The sequence below is a fragment of the Perognathus longimembris genome, chromosome 14, assembly GCF_023159225.1.
Source record: "Perognathus longimembris pacificus isolate PPM17 chromosome 14, ASM2315922v1, whole genome shotgun sequence".
Taxonomy (NCBI): domain Eukaryota; kingdom Metazoa; phylum Chordata; class Mammalia; order Rodentia; family Heteromyidae; genus Perognathus; species Perognathus longimembris.
The window spans coordinates 40,008,225-40,026,273 of record NC_063174.1 but is presented as its reverse complement, the minus strand read 5'-3'; the positions used below and the strand labels follow the sequence as shown (position 1 = coordinate 40,026,273).

Here is an 18,049-nt window from a genome sequence, read left to right as displayed (position 1 = left end):
CGGGTGGTGAGTTCAGAGAGGGGACTTCAGAGCTGGCAGTGGGTGTAGTCCCAAGTGGGTAGGTAAGGCTTCAGTGGATGAGAGCAAAGAAGCTCCGTGAGAGATGGATCATATATCCAGGTGGAACAGAGCATGATATATGTGCTAGTGAGTGATTCTACATGCACTGTTTCCCATTATTATTCATAAGTATATTCATAAACTTATTCAACTTGTAATGTTTCTGCGAAGTTTCTCTTTATAGATTTATTGTCAAGGAGAACAGGAGTTACCTGTGAGGCGGTTGCTTTATTGGTTGTAGTCAAGGATTGCTTCTTGCTCAGGTGTTACTAATAGGTGTGATGTGCATGAGCCTTGCCTTTCTACTTGTGTCTTATACTTGGCCTGGCTCAATATGGATATTACATGTCTTTGTAGGTAGGCCCTTGTGTTTTCTTTTCTTTTTATGGTCAATTGTGAGGCTTGAACTCAGGGCCTGGGCACTGTCCCTGAGCTTTTTCCACTCAAGGCTAGCACTACCACTTTGAGCCACAGTGCTACTTCCAGTTTTCTGTTTTTTTTGTTTTTGTTTTTGTTTTTTTTTTGGCCAGTTCTGGGCCTTGGACTCAGGGGCCTGAGCACCATCCCTGGCTTCTTCCGGCTCAAGGCTAGCACTCTGCCACCTGAGCCACAGCGCCCCTCCTGGCTGTTTTTCATATATGTGGTGCTGGGGAATCAAACCCAGAGCTTCATGTGTAGGAGGCAAGCGCTCTTGCCACTAGGCCATATTCCCAGCCCAGTTTTCTGGTTCTTAATTGGAAATAGGTGTCTCACAGACTTTCCTGCCTGGGCTGGCTCCAAACCACAAACCTCAGATCTCAGCATCCTGAGTAGCTAGGATTGGGGGGCGGAACCACTAGGTTTCCCAGGTTTGATACTACTTCATTGCAAAAGAAAAAGGAAGCTGTGTTATTATACTTTTGTAGTGCTGGGACTTAACTCAGGGCCTTTGCATGCTAGGCAAGTACTCTACCACTGAGCTATATGTCTGGCATAGGGAAGAAACCCTAAGGAAATTCTTACTGAAATTTTTCATGGCTTGAGTTTAAAATCTAACCTGTACTTTTACATCTTAAAATTTCTTCTTTCCTTTCACTCAAGGTGGTGCCATCTTTTTTTTTTTTTTTTGGCCAGTCTTGGGGACTGGACTCAGGGCCTGAGCACTGTCCCTGGCTTCTTTTGCTCAAGGCTAGCACTCTGCCACTTGAGCCACAGCACCACTTCTGGCCGTTTTCTGTATATGTGGTGCTGGGGAATCGAACCCAGGGCCTCATGTATATGAGGCAATCTCTCTTGCCACTAGGCCATATCCCCAGCCAGGAGGTGCCATCTTGTCCCTTGGGTTTAGGCTTCTTTCCCTTCTCCTCTCCTGCCTAGTGTTTGGCTGCTTTAGATTCAGGCACTGACAGGAACTCTGACTAGCAATGCATTGAGTCATTCTTAAAGCCTGGAAAGCCCATCTCTATAATTAGCTTGAAAATACTTTGAATATAAAGTAGGGAGTGGAAACAGGATTAGAAATGGAACCTACCTTCAAACAGGGAGTTTTCAATTGGCTTCTCTTTATCTTTCTTTCTGGCATTTATTTTGGCCATTTGTCATCTTTTAGGTTAGTATTATTGTTGATAAATGACTGGAACACTGTGGTGACTTCCCTGTTTTATTGGCTGATGCATTTCTGTGTTGAGATAGTTCTTTGGTCCACTGAAGTCCAAGTGGACTGGGACAGAAGCCCAGGAAACTTCCAGCTCACTTCTTGGCTCCTGTCCTCCGGAAGCTCAGTGTTTTGATCTTGCTTCATAGATAAAATTTGTGATGATCTTGAATAAAATAGTGTGTGAGATGTTTATAACCTCCAAGGCATTAGGAAAGAGCAGTTATTTTGCTTACTTTTGACCTCTTGGGCAATGGGTTGGTTCTTTCCAAGGTTTTCTGTGGTGAGGGTTGGCACAAGTTGGGTCAAGGTCAAAGGCAATGAGCAGAAGTTACTGGAGTCCCTTTTCCATGGTGGTGCTTGTAAGAAATATGCTATAGCAGTGAGGAGCCTAGGAAGGCAGGAGAGGAAAGCGACAAAGCACAGACTGTCTGCTGAGGGCCTTCATGTTGCCACCTTCTCTCCTCGGCAGGCACTGAGTGACCGCTTCAACGGTGTGATCCCTGATGACCAGATGGCGCACAGCTCCTTTTTTCCAGATGAGTACTTCACCTGCTCCTCCCTGTGCCTCAGTTGTGGGTAAGTGAGGCTAGCCCTGCCCATTGCCCACCTTGGAACTAGAGGCTGAGTGGTACTTACAGATTGGTGTGCAGGCCAGTCACCTGGGGTCTGGGTAAAGTACAGGTTTGTATTGCAGTGATGGAGGTGAGGCCCAGCAGGTGCACTGCTGACCAGTTCCCAGGTGATCCTGGTGGTCCAGGGACTACACTTTGAATTAGCCAGGGCTTCAGGGGTACATGGTTATGAAGGATCCCTTGAAGATGTTAACCTACAGTGTGGAAGTGAAGTTGACTTGTTTTCAGTTTGGGTAGACCTTAGTTTGCCTGCTTTTCTTTCTGTTTAGCCACGGTTTTTGATCATTTATTCAGAGTATCCTGTTTTTTCAGCTAATAGTCAGAGCACTGTGGTGTAGGTATTGATTGTAGGTAATTTCTTCCATTATGCAGACAAATGCTTGGAAGACATTTTCCAGGGAACAACTGAGGCCAAGGCCCCAACTCCCAAGAGATTCCTATTTAAAGGATCTGGGGTGTGGCTTTAGCATTGCTATATTTCAAAGGCTACTCAGATGATTCAGTTATGTAGCTTAGACTGAGAATGTTAAGGTAGAATTTGATAAACTTCAGCTTTGGGTGTTAGCACAGGGATTTTAAATCTGCAGGTCTGGGCGGGGCCTGAGATGTTTATTTGTCTTGAACATGCCTGAAGGTGACACAGTGCTCTTGACTTGACTCCACTTTGTTATAGAGGGATCAGAGGGGTGATTCTCAGATTTGAGTGTGTACCAGAGAAACTGAGAGTGTGTTAAACAGATTTTTTTTGCCCTTCACCCAAATTTCCTCATTTAGTAGGCCTGAGGGAAGTGCCTAAGATTTTGTAATTTTGACAAATTCCCAAATGATGCTCTGGTGTTGCTTGTCAGAACCACACCTTAAGGATTACTGTATTAGTTTAAGCTGTTGATAGCTATTAAGTTACAGTCTGACTTGTCTGTTGGGTCCCAGGGATTTAAAGGCAGAATCAAGGTCAGATTGTAGTCCTCCTGTCCTGCAAACACTCCCTCAGTCTCCTTGACTTGAGTTGTTTTCATCCACATCAGGACCACTGCCTTTGTCCTGTCACCCTTGTTACAAATGGCCTTTGGCACTGAAGCCTGTAGGTGGCTTGCTGGTACTAAAACTAAAAAGGCTTTTGGATTTTACAGTGTGGACTAGGGAGATCTAAGGATGACCTTGGAGACCAGCTTGGGAAGAGGAATGGAATGTTAGTTTCCAGCATGATTTACCTTCCTTTTTGCTGACCCCATGAACCCAGAATGAGGGGCTTAAATACTGTTGGGCTGTCACTTTTCAGTTCTAACTGAGCTTCAGCAGGGTTTCCAAAGTTTTCTCTACTATCACAGTGAGTTTCTCCAGTTCTGATCTCTGTTTTGTCTCATCAGGATGGCTGAGTTCACTGTTCATCTGACTTTTTCTTATTTAGTGTAGGCTATCCTTTAATATGTTGCCAAGTTTTTGGAGGTTTTTTTTTGCCAGTTCCGGTACCTGGGATTCAAGACCTAAGCACTGTCCCTGGCTTCTTTTTGCTCAAGGCTAGAATTCTACCTCTTGAGCCACAGTGCCACTTTGGGCTTTCTCTGTGTATGTGGTGCTGAGGAACCCAGGGTACCACTAGGCCACATTCCCAGCTCAGGGAGTTAGTTTTTTTTTTTTTTTGGCCAGTCCTGGGCCTTGGACTCAGGGCCTGAGCACTGTCCCTGGCTTCTTCCAGCTCAAGGCTAGCACTCTGCCACTTGAGCCACAGCGCCGCTTCTGGCCATTTTCTGTATATGTGGTGCTGGGGAATCGAACCTAGGGCCTCGTGTATCCGAGGCAGGCATTCTTGCCACTAGGCTATATCCCCAGCCCCAAGGGAGTTAGTTTTTGTTTAGCATTTTTGCAGCCTCTTCTAGCTTAATTTTCCTTTTTGGGGGGGATGGGGGAGTGTGCTAACAATCCTGGGGCTTGAACACAGGGCTTAGGCACTTTCCCTGAGTTTTTTTTTTTTTTTTTTTTTTTTTTGCTCAAGGCTAACTCTACCACTTGATCCACAGTTCCACTTCCTGCTTTTGATAGTTAATTGGAGATAAGAATCTCATGGACTTTTCTTCTTGGGCTGGCTTTGAATCACAGTCCTCTTTGAGTAGCTATGATTATGGGAGTGAGCCACTAGTACTTGACTTAATTTTACCTCGTAGCCATTTTGGATTTTTAGTTTCTTAAGATCTCTTCAAGTATTAGGCTTGAACTCAGGTCTTGGGTGCTGCCCCTCAGCTTTTTTTACTGAAGGCTGGTTCTATGCCACTTAAACACAACTCCACTTCTGGCTTTTTAGTAGTTCATTAGAGACAAAAGAGTATCAAGGATTTTTCTGCCCAGGCTAGCTTTGAACCAGGATCATCAGATCTCAGCCTTAAGTAGGTAAGTTTACAGGCATGAGCCACCGGCATGCAGCTGTGTTCAGATTTCATCTCTGGTTATGTTGGTGTCTTTTGACTCTTCCATGTTGATTTTGCAATAGATTCCCTTTTGCTTTTTCCCCTTACAAGGTAAGTTGTTCTGCTTCTGCTATGCTGTTGATTATAGCAGTCAGACAGGAACATATGGGTGAAATGCTGTTTGTACTCAGCATCAAAGCCCAGTTAATTCCCAGGTCTGGTTTCAGGCCTGTGCCTGGCTCAGGATCAAATTTTTCTGGGCAAGTGACACTGGCCCCCTAGTCATCTCATTGTCACTTTTGGGCTTCCCTCAGGGCTGGCTGTAAAAACAGCATGAATCATGGGAAGGAAGGAGTGCCTCATGAAGCTAAGAGCCGCTGCAGATACTCCCACCAGTATGACAACCGGGTTTATACATGCAAGGTGAGTCTTTTGCACCTCTACTTCCTTTGGCAGCCCGCTTGTTAGATGTGCTTTTATTGAGAGGGCTGTCTTGGGCTACCCTTTGTAACACCCTAAAGTATTAGCATTCAAATTGAATACTTGGAACTTCTCAGCTCTAACCACAAGAACTCACATGTCATCATTGTCGTGGCCCCTTTGGTTTATTAAAACAACTTCTGTTGAGCTCATATGTAAGGGTCATATACATGGACCATTCACTTTTCCTCCCAGAAGTGCTTTTCAGGAAGCTGGTTTTGATGAGTTTCTCCTGTGTGTGTTACAGTAGTATAATTTTGAGCTTGGTTTTGAGGCCTGGGCTGCCATATATATAGTTCAGTATTATGCAGGCTTCACTGGCTTCTTTAAAGAAATCAACTTTCTCTTGAGGTGCTGAAATCAGGGTGCAGACACCCCCCCCCCCCCACTTCAGTTGATGTGGTTTCTGGGGCTGAAGGATATGAAAAGGCTTTGGGGTCTAGAACAAACTGGCAGAGTATTCCATGTTTCAGGCCTGCTATGAGAGGGGCAAGGAAGTCAGTGTGGTGCCAAAAACATCTGCTTCTACTGACTCTCCCTGGATGGGTCTTGCAAAATATGCCTGGTCTGGGTAAGTTTAACAACAGAGCTAAACCAGGTACGTTGAGGTTTGTCTCCCCAGCATCTGGCTGAGAAACACCACTGATTCGTCTCTCTTGTAGGTATGTAATTGAATGTCCAAACTGTGGTGTGGTCTATCGGAGTCGACAGTACTGGTTTGGCAACCAAGATCCTGTGGACACGGTGGTGCGAACAGAGATTGTGCATGTGTGGCCTGGAGTAAGAACCTGTTCCATTGGTTTTTCCTCCTCCTTTCTCTGGACCATTCAGTTATTGGAGTGTAGGGATAGGTGGAGCTTGTTTAGAAGGAAAATGTGCCATGAATTTCATCGGGTGCTTTAAAAATAGTCTGGGATGAGTGCTGAGTGGCTGATGCCTATAATCCCAGCTATACTCAGGATGCTGAGATTTGAGTCATAGTTCCAAGTCGGAGTAGGTAGAAAAGTTTTATGAGACCCTTATCTCCAATTAACCACACAGAAAAGCCAGAAATGGATCTGTGGCTCAAGTGATAGGGTACCAGCTAGTAAAAAAGCTAAAGGACAGCACGTAGGCTTTGAGTTTAAACCCTAATACCAAAATAACAATAAAAATGGTCTGGAAGCCTTTCCTATGCCAGTCCTTTATTTCTTCTTGTGTACATAATTGGAACACAACTTTAAATGAAATATGCTAAAAATTAACCTGCTATTCTCCATTGCCAAATAAAACATTTTTTCCATGTCCTCCTCACTCATTTTTCATATACATACATTTTTACAGATATAGTTACAATTGACATATTTATTCTTTCTTTATATATTTTGAGATGAGGTTTCAAATGTACAATCATCCCTTCTCTGCTCCGAAGTGCTGGGATTATAAGTATGGTACCACCAACCCTGGCTAAGAAGTGGGATTATTATAGACGTCCTGAGATACTGCGATTACAAGTAATCAAATCAAATACAGAATGAAACTACCAAATAAACACTGCTTCCTAAACAAATCTGTTGTTCCAATACATTGAATTAAAAAATCAAATGATGTCCATCTATTGTCTCAAATACTGTGGCTGGCCTTGAACTTCTAGACTTCAGTGATCTTCCTGTCTCAGTGTCCCCTAGTATTTGGGACAACAGAAACCCCCCACCCTGTCTGGCTGTTAGGTATTTCATGTGCTGTTTTTCTGCTTTTTCCTCATAACAGTTTATCCTGTCCAGTGCTATAGTTTGGTTCACCATTTATCTTTAGACAAAATTTATACTATTTATGATTTTATTTGACTTTCAAGGAGAATACTTTAGTGACCATATTCATGTAAGAAAGTATCCCTTCCCTCCCGCCCCCCGGGAAATTTTATTAAAGTTTTTTTTGTTTTGTTTTTTGCCAGTCCTGCAGTTTGGACTCAGGGCTTGGGCACTGTCTCTGAGCTTCCTTTTGCTCAAAGCTAGCACTCTACCTCTTGAGCCACAGTGCTACTTCTGGCCTTTTCTATATATGTGGTACTGAGGAATCGAACCCAGGGCTTCGTGTATGCTAGGCAAGCACTCTACCACTAAGCCACATTCCCAGCCTCCTGTTAAAGTTTTTTCTAAGAAGTGTTTTGGATTATAGTATGTATCACCACTCCTGAGTAAGAAGTGAGATTTTTTATAGAGCCTTAAATACTAGTCTTTCATTTTGACTTTTGAATTCAAGATGTCAGAAAAAAACACATCTGTTTAGGAAGCAGTGGTTTATTTGGTAACTTGATTCTGTATCCAATCACTGTTAACACTTAGTATGACATTGGGTACTTGTAGTCCCAGTTTCTCAAGAAGCTGAGATAGCAGGAGCCCAGAAGTTTGAAAGCAAACTGGGAATATGGCAAGGCTCTGTCTTGAAAAAAAAAAAAATCACTTCATACTTGGTGAGAGTTTTTTCTGTTCCAGCAAAACACAGTGTAATAGTTGATTCCTTGGTTATATTCCTTATAGTTCTTTGAGATTAAGAGAGTACTTTGCTTTTGATCCATCTAACCTTCATTTCAACACATGTTTTTTAAGGATTATGTGCTCTGAATTGTGCTAGATTCTTTGGAAAAAAGAAATCATTGTTCTCAGAAAGTTTGGTCTAGCAGGGTCAAACCCATAATAGCTATTATACTCACAGAAATCAAATTCCTAGAGATAATCAGGTAGTAGAAGAACTACTACAGGGAAAGGGTTCTTAACTGAGCCTGGAATAGGAAGAGGAGCTATGACTTTTTATATTGTAGGGAAAAGTTAGTCTGAATTGAACAGCTGCCCACCAATTAAATCTTGCGGTAACCTTGGTTAGTCAGTGCTGACCGATTACATACTGTACTGCCCACAGGCCAGAAAGCTTTCTGGTCTGTCTTCATTTTCCCTTGCCAGGGAGTTTAGAGTTGTGTGTTGGCTACTAGATACCCCTTTCCTCTCCATCCTTTTTCTCCTCTAGTTCAGAGTGTGATGGAACCTTCATTTTCTTTTCAGACAGATGCGTTTCTGAAGGACAACAACAATGCTGCCCAGCGCTTATTGGATGGGATGAACTTTATGGCTCAGTCTGTGTCTGAGCTCAGCCTTGGGCCCACCAAGGCTGTGACTTCCTGGCTGACAGATCAGATTGCTCCGGCCTATTGGAGACCCAATTCCCAGATCCTGGTATGATATGCCCAGATACCCCTGTGTCTCTGGTACAGCCCATCTGGCTTATGCCTGCTAAGGTAGTTCAGTAGGGAAGTGCAAAATTTTTTCCTCAGTGCAATTAGTTGGCTCTGAGAGCATAGAAAAGAGAAACCTTGAGGCAGCTAAGTACCTCTTTGCTCATGGCTTTCCTTTTGTTTTTCCTCTCTCTCTCTCTCTCTCTTTTTGTCCCAGAGGAGGGAGGGGACTGGGATTTTTATTTCAGAGCAGATATTCCATCACTTGAACCAGCCCACCACCCCCTTTTTGGGCTGGTTATTTTTATTAAAAATATGTAATTTCATTGATTGTTATTAAGGTGTTGTACATTTCTCTTTTTTTGGCCAGTCCTGGAGCTTGAACTCAAGGTCGGGGCACTGTCCCTGCCTTCTTTTTGCCCAAGCACCACTTGAGCCACAGCGCCACTTCTGGTTTTTCCTGTTTATGTGGTGCTAAAGAATCGAACCCAGGCCTTGATGCATACTAGGCAAGCACACTACCACTAAGCCACATTCCCAGCCCCTACATTTCTTTTTTGTTGTTGTTGGGTTTTTTTATAGTTACCCCTTCCTTTGCGTTGCCCCACTTTCCCACTCCCATCCCTGCCTACAAGTTGCATAGTTCATTTTTCCACATAGTAGTGTACACTGGATTAGGTTGGTTATTTTCAAGATCGTCTTCTTTTGAGGCTGGGTTGTCCTTGCCTGTGATCTTCCTTGTTTTGCTTCCCTGTGTCACGGGATGGCGGGTATGTGCTACAGCATCCAGCCATTGTGCTTTCCCCATACACCATGGTACCCAACCTGGGTCACGATGGAGACTTAGGAACATTCATGTTTTGATTGGGCTGCATTTGAATCCTGATCCCTCAATATCTTTCCAAGTAGCTAGGATTTCAGGTTTGAGGCACCATGCTCAGCTTTCCACGCGTTTTCCCTTGTGGTGGGTTCTAGTTTCCTTAACTGTGAGGGTCAGTTAGTATTAGTCAGATATTCAGGGCTGTGGGTACTGGAGCTGGAGAAAAGATCCTTCTAAGACTCATTTAGGGTCATCTTTATTTAGCTTGATCCATAACTCTCTAGGACACCACACTGTGCACCTGACTTCAGCCCTGAAACCTTGCCCCTCTTTCCACACTCACATCACTCTTATTACCAGAAAGTCTGAAGAAGCTAAAACCTACTTCCAGGAGTTTCTGGTTGTTTTTGGATCATGTTGGCTTTTCTCAGTTGAGCAGACATGTCTTATTTTGGGCTTGAAACAGAGCTGCAACAAATGTGCGACATCCTTTAAAGACAACGACACCAAGCATCACTGCCGGGCCTGTGGGGAGGGCTTCTGCGACAGCTGCTCATCCAAGACCCGGCCAGTGCCTGAGCGGGGCTGGGGGCCTGCACCTGTACGGGTGTGTGACAACTGCTACGATGCCAGGAATGTCCAGTTAGGTAACGTGGGGCAGGAGCTGCAAGGGTGGAGGGGGAACCACCCTCCTTTTCATTCACTGTGTGCGAGTGGGGAACTGGACGGCCACTATAACACCCCTGCTCCTGATCACATCATGTTCCCAAGGGCAGTTGTTCCTCTGGTAGGACTGGTCATCCTCTAAGCTCTTTGTCAGCAAGTCTGCATGCAGGTGCTGTTCCTCTTGGGACTGGGCTGGGCCTGGGCTGTGGAGGTGCCTTTGAGGGACGGAATGTACACATAGCCATTGAGTTCTGGAAAGCCTGCAGTTCATCACCAGCCTGAGTCCCTATCCTGGGAAGGATCTGGGCCATTCTCTCAGGACCCCTCCCCACTTCTTTCTCTTCCTCCCTCTTTTTTTCTTTGTTGGTTTTTGATGCTGGACCTGGGTCTTGAACTCAGGTTATGGGCTCTGTCCCTGAGCTTTATTGCTCAAAGCTAGCACTCTGCCATTTGAGCCATGATTCTCCTTTCAGCGTTTTTGGTGATTAATTGGAGAAATCTCACAGACTTGCCTGCCAGCCAGCTTCGAGCCATGATCCTCAGATCTCAGCCTTCTAAGTAAGCTAGGATTACAGGTCTGAGCCACTGGTGCCTTGCTTCAGAATCTCTCTTGGTGAATTTGAAAGAATCTTACAAAATAGTTCCAGAAGATAGGGGGTAAAGGACAGCAGATTCCACCCAATTTCAGGGCCTGGCTGAAATTGCAGAACAAACATTTCAGGACAGCATAGTGGTCTAGGAAGTAGAATCCAGAAGTATCATGCTGTGACCCTAAGTTTCCCATATGGGAAATGACTAAGAGGCAACAGCTTTTCCTGTCTTCCTTATTTCCACAGATGTTACTGAGGCACAGGCAGATGATGAAGGTGGAACACTGATCGCTCGGAAGGTGGGCGAGGCGGTGCAGAACACTCTGGGAGCCGTGGTGACCGCCATTGACATACCACTAGGTGGGCCTGCTATTGCCTCTCTTGGGAATAGTGTGTGGGGGATGAAGGGTTTCCGGGTGCTCCGGGCTGTGTTCACAGAGGCTTGCTCACCTAGATTGAGTTGGGCAGTAAGGAGTCAATTAAAATTTTACGTTTGTTTGTTTCTGCTGAATCCCATAGTAGCTTCCAGTTTATTCCTGGAGGCCATCCTCTTCTATCATCTACTTCTGCTTCACAAACTATTTTGAAATGTAAAGGCCTCTCCACCACCATTTTATGCCTTACAAGTATGTGAGTCTAGAAGTCAGGAAAGGTAGTCAGTCAGCTCCCAGTAGCATTGCCTGGAGTTCCTATCTGATTTCCTAGGATGGCATCTGTCAGGTTTCCCCCACGGGACAGTTGGAAGGTGGGCAGTAGAGCCCTGTCTTCCTGTCCATATACTCTCTGGGCCTCTCCACATGCTGTCTTCAGTGGTAGTTGGATGTCAGTGGTGGTTGAAGGCTTCAGGAGCTTATATTTCCACAGAGAAACAGAAAGTAGACAATGCCAGTCTTTTTAGAATCCAGGCTTGTAAATTGGCAAGTCTCCTGTAGTCTGTTGCAGTCACTGAGTCTGCCTAGATTTAGGATGGGAGGGAGCAGGGGTGTCACAGATGGGAATCATGTCAAAGAACTTGTACCTGTTTTTTGTTGTGAGTTTAACATGTAAGGTTGCACCCCCAGCTGCAGATGTGAGCGTAAAACTTTTGGAAAAGGAAAGCCATTGGTTAGGAAACCAACAGACAAATGAGGCTTAATCATTAGGGTTAGCTAGGCCTGGCAATAGTCTAGTATACTGTAGAGAAGAAACCAGTCTCCAGGTGGGTGATTAAAAAGAGGTTTGGATCAGATAGCTCACAAAATGAAATGATGAGCTTTTAACTCCAGGGTATAGGAATAGGTGGATTTGCCCTGCCATGAAGTTCAGAGGGGCCTGGCAGGGCAAGGGCTGGTTTTTGGCACATAGCAGGCTACCTCTGCATGTGAGTGAGGGAGCATCTGGGCTCACTTGCCAAGATCTGCCAGGCCACAGTGTTAGACACATTATTTCTTGTCATCTTCATATGTCTTGGAGGGGGTTAAAAGTGAGTAAACCCCTGGGCGGTGCAGTAATTGCTTCTAATCCTGCAGCTGCTCGTTCGCTAGTGCTCAGCAGAGCTGTGGTATGGGGAAGCTTTGTCTCACTCCAGGGCAGACTTCTTTGTAGTTACTCCAGTGGGTCTTGGTGCAGCTGTGCATTAGGGTTACCTGAAGAACTTAGTAGGTGTGTGTAACTGTCAGTGCCTCCGCCCAGCCCGAGAGTGTCATCTGCATGGCCTGCAATTTTGGAAAGCACTTTTGGTGGTTCTGGGTGCACAAGTCAGTGTCTGAGGATGCCCTCTTGCCAGCCTGGGTTTGAGGGTCCTCACCATCGTGGTTCTCCCCACCTCAGGCCTGGTGAAGGATGCAGCCAGGCCAGCCTACTGGGTTCCTGACCACGAGATCCTGCACTGCCACAACTGCCGCAAGGAGTTCAGCGTCAAACTGTCCAAGCACCACTGCCGCGCCTGCGGACAGGGCTTCTGTGACGAGTGCTCCCATGACCGCCGGGCTGTCCCCTCTCGTGGCTGGGATCATCCTGTCCGAGTCTGCTTCAACTGCAATAAAAAGCCCGGTGACCTTTAACCCCAGCTCCCTCTCCGAGTCCTTCACAATTCCTTAGGTTCTCAGGGTTAGAAACAGAAGTCATTTGAGGTAGGCCCTCCTCCCGGTCACCTGTTGTGTGTGTCCTCTCCTCTCCTCATCCTGGAGCCACTTTTCCTCCTTGGGGTGAGCCTGGCGGCAGGCCCGAAGGCACAAACCCCTCAGGGCAGGGGACCGAGCAGCTCACAGCAAAGGGGTATGAACCTCAATCTGCTGCATTAATTTCAGTTAAAAATTAAGTCTTATCAATGTACAGCTCGACCAGTATATTATACAAATGAAAGGGAACTGGGGATGTGTTGAGGCTGCTGGTGGCTGTGGAAAAAAACCCCCAGTCTCCAGTACAGGGCTAAGGTGGCCGTGGCAGCAGCAGGTCTTCGCACAAAGCCGACCAGATCTAGAGCCTGTGTAGCTGCTTCTCTCTGATCCCTGCCAGCCTCTCCCTCCTAGTCTTTTCCTTCCCCTTGCTGCCTGGATAGTGAGCCTCCTAGGTCCTCCTGCTGGAAACAGCCTGAAGAGAGCTCCATTGGGCCCGGGAAGTTGAAGCCCATTTCTTGGTTTCAGCCCGTTTTAGCCAGAGACCACCCTGCTTCGTGTGCAGGCCCACTGGTGTAGGTGGAGGGTCAGAGGTCAGGTCTTTGGTCCGGAGAAGTCCATATGCAGGTGCTGTGGTATCCTTCATAGCAGGAAAAGATCAGGGTGACCGAGGCTTCTCCAGCAGTGTCCCTGATCATTGACACCGTGTTTACTAGGCTTTCCTAGAAGGCCGTGCCCTGCTCCTACGTCAGCACCTGCCACCCTTGGAGCCCATGACCTTCTGAGTGTCACACTAGAATCTATTGCTTAAAGTGTCTTATTCTTTGTTCCCAGACACACAACCTCTCTAGCTGTTGGAGGGGTGATCATGAGAAAACCTTCCAGGGAAACAGAGCACAGAATGGACTGTTAGTTGTTTTTGTTTTTTGTTTTTTTTTAAGCATATATAAATATTTCACCAGATCATGAAGAAAAAATTCTCTTTGGTTCTTGCAAGAGAAGTCAAATGAAAGAATGTTCTTCATCAAGAGCTTGGACATGCATTTCTATCATGACTGGACAGAGACTGTTGTTCAGAAATCTTCTCATCAGGGTGGAGTTTTATCTTGAATGGCCAAAAAAGGAATTACAGCTACATAGTTCTTGACTGAACTGGTGGGTGGGCGGAGCTTTGGGGAGGTGCATGGGCAGTCCTTCCTGGGGTGAGTATCTGTGTGATGTGAGCCCTGGTATGGGTTGGTCCTTCTTAGACCTGCTCCTTCCTGCCTCCAGTGACTGAGGCCCTACTCTAGAACTGTGTATTAAATTCGCCATCATAAAGGAATCTTCCTGCTGAACGTGGACTGTGGTGACTCTTTCTTCTTAATTACATCAGTACACCTTGCTTACATCTCTGCTGTGGATGGAAACATGTAGCTAATGACATGGCAGTGCAGATGCCAAGTGAGAGGCAGATGTCAAGACAACTGGAAACACTGCTCTTTATTACTGACAAATAACATTATTACTTTGACAAATGACTTTTCTCTAGAAAAGTAAGGTTTTACGACCATAAAACCACATATATTTTGATGCCAGGCTTGAATTTAAGGCATATGGTCAGTCCTTAAACCTTTTCTGCTCAAGGCTAGTTCATTACCATTTGAGCTACAGCTCAAAGGGTAGTTTAGTGGAGATAAGAGTCTAACAGACCTTACTGCCTGGGCTGGCTTCAAACTGTGATCCTCAGATCTCAGCCTCTTGAGTAGGTAGGATTATAAGTATGAGCCACTAGTGCCTAGCTTCATATATGTTTTAGATGGTTGGTCTCAAAATTGAGCTTCAATTAATCTACTCATCTCTGCCTCCTGATAATAGGTATATGTCAGTGCCTAGCTTTGGACTGATTTTTTTTCCCTTCATTTGGTGTGAGGCTGGGAGTGTAGCAGGTGGCACTAGGGCCACATGCTCTTGCTTGGCTTTGGCTTTTTCACTTAAGGCTGGTGCTCTACCACTTGGGCTATGCATCCTCAATTTTGGCTTTTTTGCTGGTTAACTGGGAATAAGAGTCTCATAGAGGGCTGGGGATATGGCCTAGTGGCAAGAGTGCTTGCCTCCTATACATGAGGCCCTGGGTTCAATTCCCCAGCACCACATAGAGCCAGAAGTGGCGCTGTGGCTCAAATGGCAGAGTGCTAGCCTTGAGCAAAAAGAAGCCAGGAACAGTACTCAGGCCCTGAGTCCAAGCCCAGGACTGGTCAAAAAAAAAAAAAAAAGTCTCATAGATTTGTCTGTTCAAACTGGCTTAGAACCAAGATCCTCAGATCTCCTCCTCCTGAGTAGCTAGGATAAGTGTGAGCTGTTGGCACCTGACTTGGAGTGAGTTCTGTTAGTCTAACAGGCTCTTTTCTTCCCCAGCATTAGGTAGACTAACAGCATACCCCAGACCAGTTTGTCAGGAGGGTACAGAACTTTATGATTGCCATGGACCTTCCTGGATGTAGGGGTGATCATCCTGTACTCAGACCTGCCACAGAATTAGGGATGGTTGCTGCAAGGCCAGGCTGGTCTCAGCCTGAGTAGCCTGCTGAGTTGGGGCCTACACAGCCGAGCAACAACTGTGTGTAGTAGCTTTGGTTCTCTGGGGGAATTCCTCTATTAGAAAACCAGGTGTTATTCCTGACTTGGAATTTCTAGGTTTAAAAAATGTAGTGTTTTGTGGAGGCATGGAAAATAATGTCTTAAGTGTGTGTGTGTGTGTGTACCTGTTCTCAGGGATTGAAATCAGAGCCTCACATGATAGGCAAGTGTTCTTCTACCAGCTCCAACTTTCTGCTTTTTGTGTGTGCTGGTACTGGAACTTGAACATAGGGCTTTGCATTCTGGCCTGGCTTACTTATTCAAGGCTGGTACTCTTACCACTTGAGCAACAGCACCATTACCAGATTTTTCTGAGTTGCTTATTGGATTTTAAGAGTCTCACGGATTTTCCTGCCCAGGGTGGCTTTAAACTGCAGTCCTCAGATCTCTGCTTCCTGATTAGCTAGGATTACAGGTGCGAGCCACTGATGCTTGGCCCAACAGGTTTTTGTTGTTGTTTTAAAGGAACCACACAGAACTTTTCTCAAAACTAGTCAGCAGAGGAAAAGAACCAGTGTCAAATAGGAGGTTCTGGTTTTGCTCTAAGGATCTCATCCCAGCCGCAACTAAATGAAGTGAAACTAGCTAAATGCAGGCTGAAAACAGAGACATTGCAGTAGTTATTTTCTCCAGCTAAACACCACAGATCCAGCCAGCACCCAGATTAAGAATCATGGCTGTACTCCAGGGACTGCCTGTTCCTCTGCAGGACTAACTACTGTTCTGACATCCAATAGCACTGGTCACTTCCCCCGCCTTGCTGAGGGTGCTATGCAAAGGGACTTTTGATGCCTGGGACTTGAACTCAGGGTTTGGGTGCTGTGTCTGAGCTTTTATGCTCAAAGCTTGTACTCTACCACTTAAGCCACAGCTCCACTTTGGGCTTTTTTTGGTATTAATTTTAAAGTTTCATGGAGTTTCTTGCATGGGCTGGCATTGACCTGCAATCCTCAGATCTGTCTCCTGAGTAGCAAGGATTACAGGCATGATCCCCCAATGCCCAGCTGTACATGCTATGTTTTTTTTTTTTTTAATTATATGATAGTGCCTTGCTATGTAGTTCAGACTGACGTCCAACTTGAGATCCTGCTGCTTCAGTCTTCCAAGTACTGGGATTAGTAAACCACACCTGGTCATAAAGGCTTTATGAAAACTGTGTGTAAAGGATTTGCTTATGGGTAGAAAAGATAGTTGATGAGCCCAATGAGAGCTGCATAGTCTTCTAAGCAGTGGGCCTGGCATGTCCTTTGGAGTTAGCACAGATGGCTGGTTTATTTGGGAAATGGAAAGGAACTAATGTTCAGGTGCCTGTTAAACTTCTAGGCACTGTGCAAGTGCTTATGTGATTGTGCTTCTCCACCAGCCTGGAAGGTTGGCAGCCATGCTTCAGCGGACTGGGTAGGGTGCAGAAGTGCTGACATCTGGGTATGGGCCTGGACAGCCTTCAAAGCATTGTGGAGCTGCTCTCCTGATACGTGCTTCATCTCCCATAGGCTGAGTTCTTTTGCACTCCCAGGTAAGGTTAGTACCTTTAACTTCCCAAGAAAGTTCCTGCTATTATCAGAAGGGCTTGGCTTTCTAACGAACCCTTTCCATTTTCCCTAGGTTTATGGCAAGGGGCAGTGATATTTCTCCTAGCCAACTCCTAGCTTAGAGTTTAAGCAAACTGGTTCATCTTACAACCCAAGGGCTAAGCATCCAAGTGCTTTTTTGGGGGGTGTGGGGGGGGATAGTCCTGGGCCTTGGACTCGGCCTGAGCACTGTCCCTGGCTTCTTTTTGCTCAACTAGCACTCTGCCACTTGAGCCACAGCGCCACTTCTGGCCATTTTCTATATATGTGGTGCTGGAATTGAACCCAGGACTTAATGTATGGGAGGCAAGCACTCTTGCCACTAGGCTATATTTCCAGCACTACTGTTTTTGTTTTTGCCAGTCCTGGGGCTTGAGCTCAGGGCCTGAGTACTGTCCCTGACTTCTTTCTGCGCAAGGCTAGCACTCTGCCACTTGAGCCACTTCTGGCCCTTTCAATATGTGTGGTGGTGAGGAATCGAACCTCGGGCTTCGTGTGTATGAGGCAAGCACTCTTGCCACTAGGGCATATTCCCAGCCCCCAAGTGCTTAAAAAAAAAGATGTAATGGTAATTTTGCAAATATATTTTGATTTTTAGCTTCAGAGAGAAAATTGAACCCACAAGAGTAACTTTTATGTTCTCACCGTTGCTATGATTCATTTGAGCTACTGTACGTAATCTGAGCTGTACCTCTGTGAAGTACCTGGTGCCTTTTTTTTGCCAGTCCTGGGGCTTGGACTCAGCCTGAGCACTGCACCTGGCTTCTTTCACTCAAGTTTAGTACTCTACCATTTGAGCTGCAGCACTACTTCCAGCATTTCCTGTGTATGTGGTACCGAGGAATCGAACCTAGAGCTTCATGCATGCTAGACAAGCAATCTACCACTAGGTAAACTCTTGGCCCTGCCTTTTATTTTTAATAGCTCACATCAGTGCTGCCCAGGAGGCTGAGAGCTGAGGATTACAGTTCAAAGCCAGTGTGGACAGTAAAGTCTGTGAGACTTATCTCCAATGAATTACCCCAAAAAGCTGGAAGTGGAGCTGTGGTTCAAGTGGTAGAGTGTTAGCCTTGAGCAAAAAAGCTCAGGGGCAGGGCCTAGGCTTAGACTTCAAGTCCCAGGTCTGGTGTGCGCATGTACACACACAGGCCATAGACTTGAGCACTACATTGGACCAGTGGCATTTTGGTGATTTTAGACAAATGTACCAGTGCTTGGTGGAGTCTACCAATATACTTCAGCAACTTTATTGCACTCTGCTACTTGAGT

The 18,049-nt window shown here is 45.7% G+C and overlaps 1 protein-coding gene across 1 annotated transcript in view; it reads left to right on the top strand.

The window, feature by feature from the left end:
* Positions 1 to 13,927, top strand: part of Zfyve1 (zinc finger FYVE-type containing 1) — a 62,154-nt gene extending 48,227 nt beyond the window's left edge. Inside the window, exons 5-12 of the mRNA XM_048361962.1 lie at positions 2,166 to 2,272; positions 5,045 to 5,153; positions 5,684 to 5,781; positions 5,873 to 5,990; positions 8,249 to 8,419; positions 9,705 to 9,885; positions 10,741 to 10,854; positions 12,304 to 13,927. Coding sequence (XP_048217919.1) covers positions 2,166 to 2,272; positions 5,045 to 5,153; positions 5,684 to 5,781; positions 5,873 to 5,990; positions 8,249 to 8,419; positions 9,705 to 9,885; positions 10,741 to 10,854; positions 12,304 to 12,536 — 1,131 coding nt within the window. The 3' untranslated portion in view covers positions 12,537 to 13,927. The remainder of the gene's footprint in view (positions 1 to 2,165; positions 2,273 to 5,044; positions 5,154 to 5,683; positions 5,782 to 5,872; positions 5,991 to 8,248; positions 8,420 to 9,704; positions 9,886 to 10,740; positions 10,855 to 12,303) is intronic.
* The last annotated feature ends 4,122 nt before the right edge of the window (positions 13,928 to 18,049 follow it).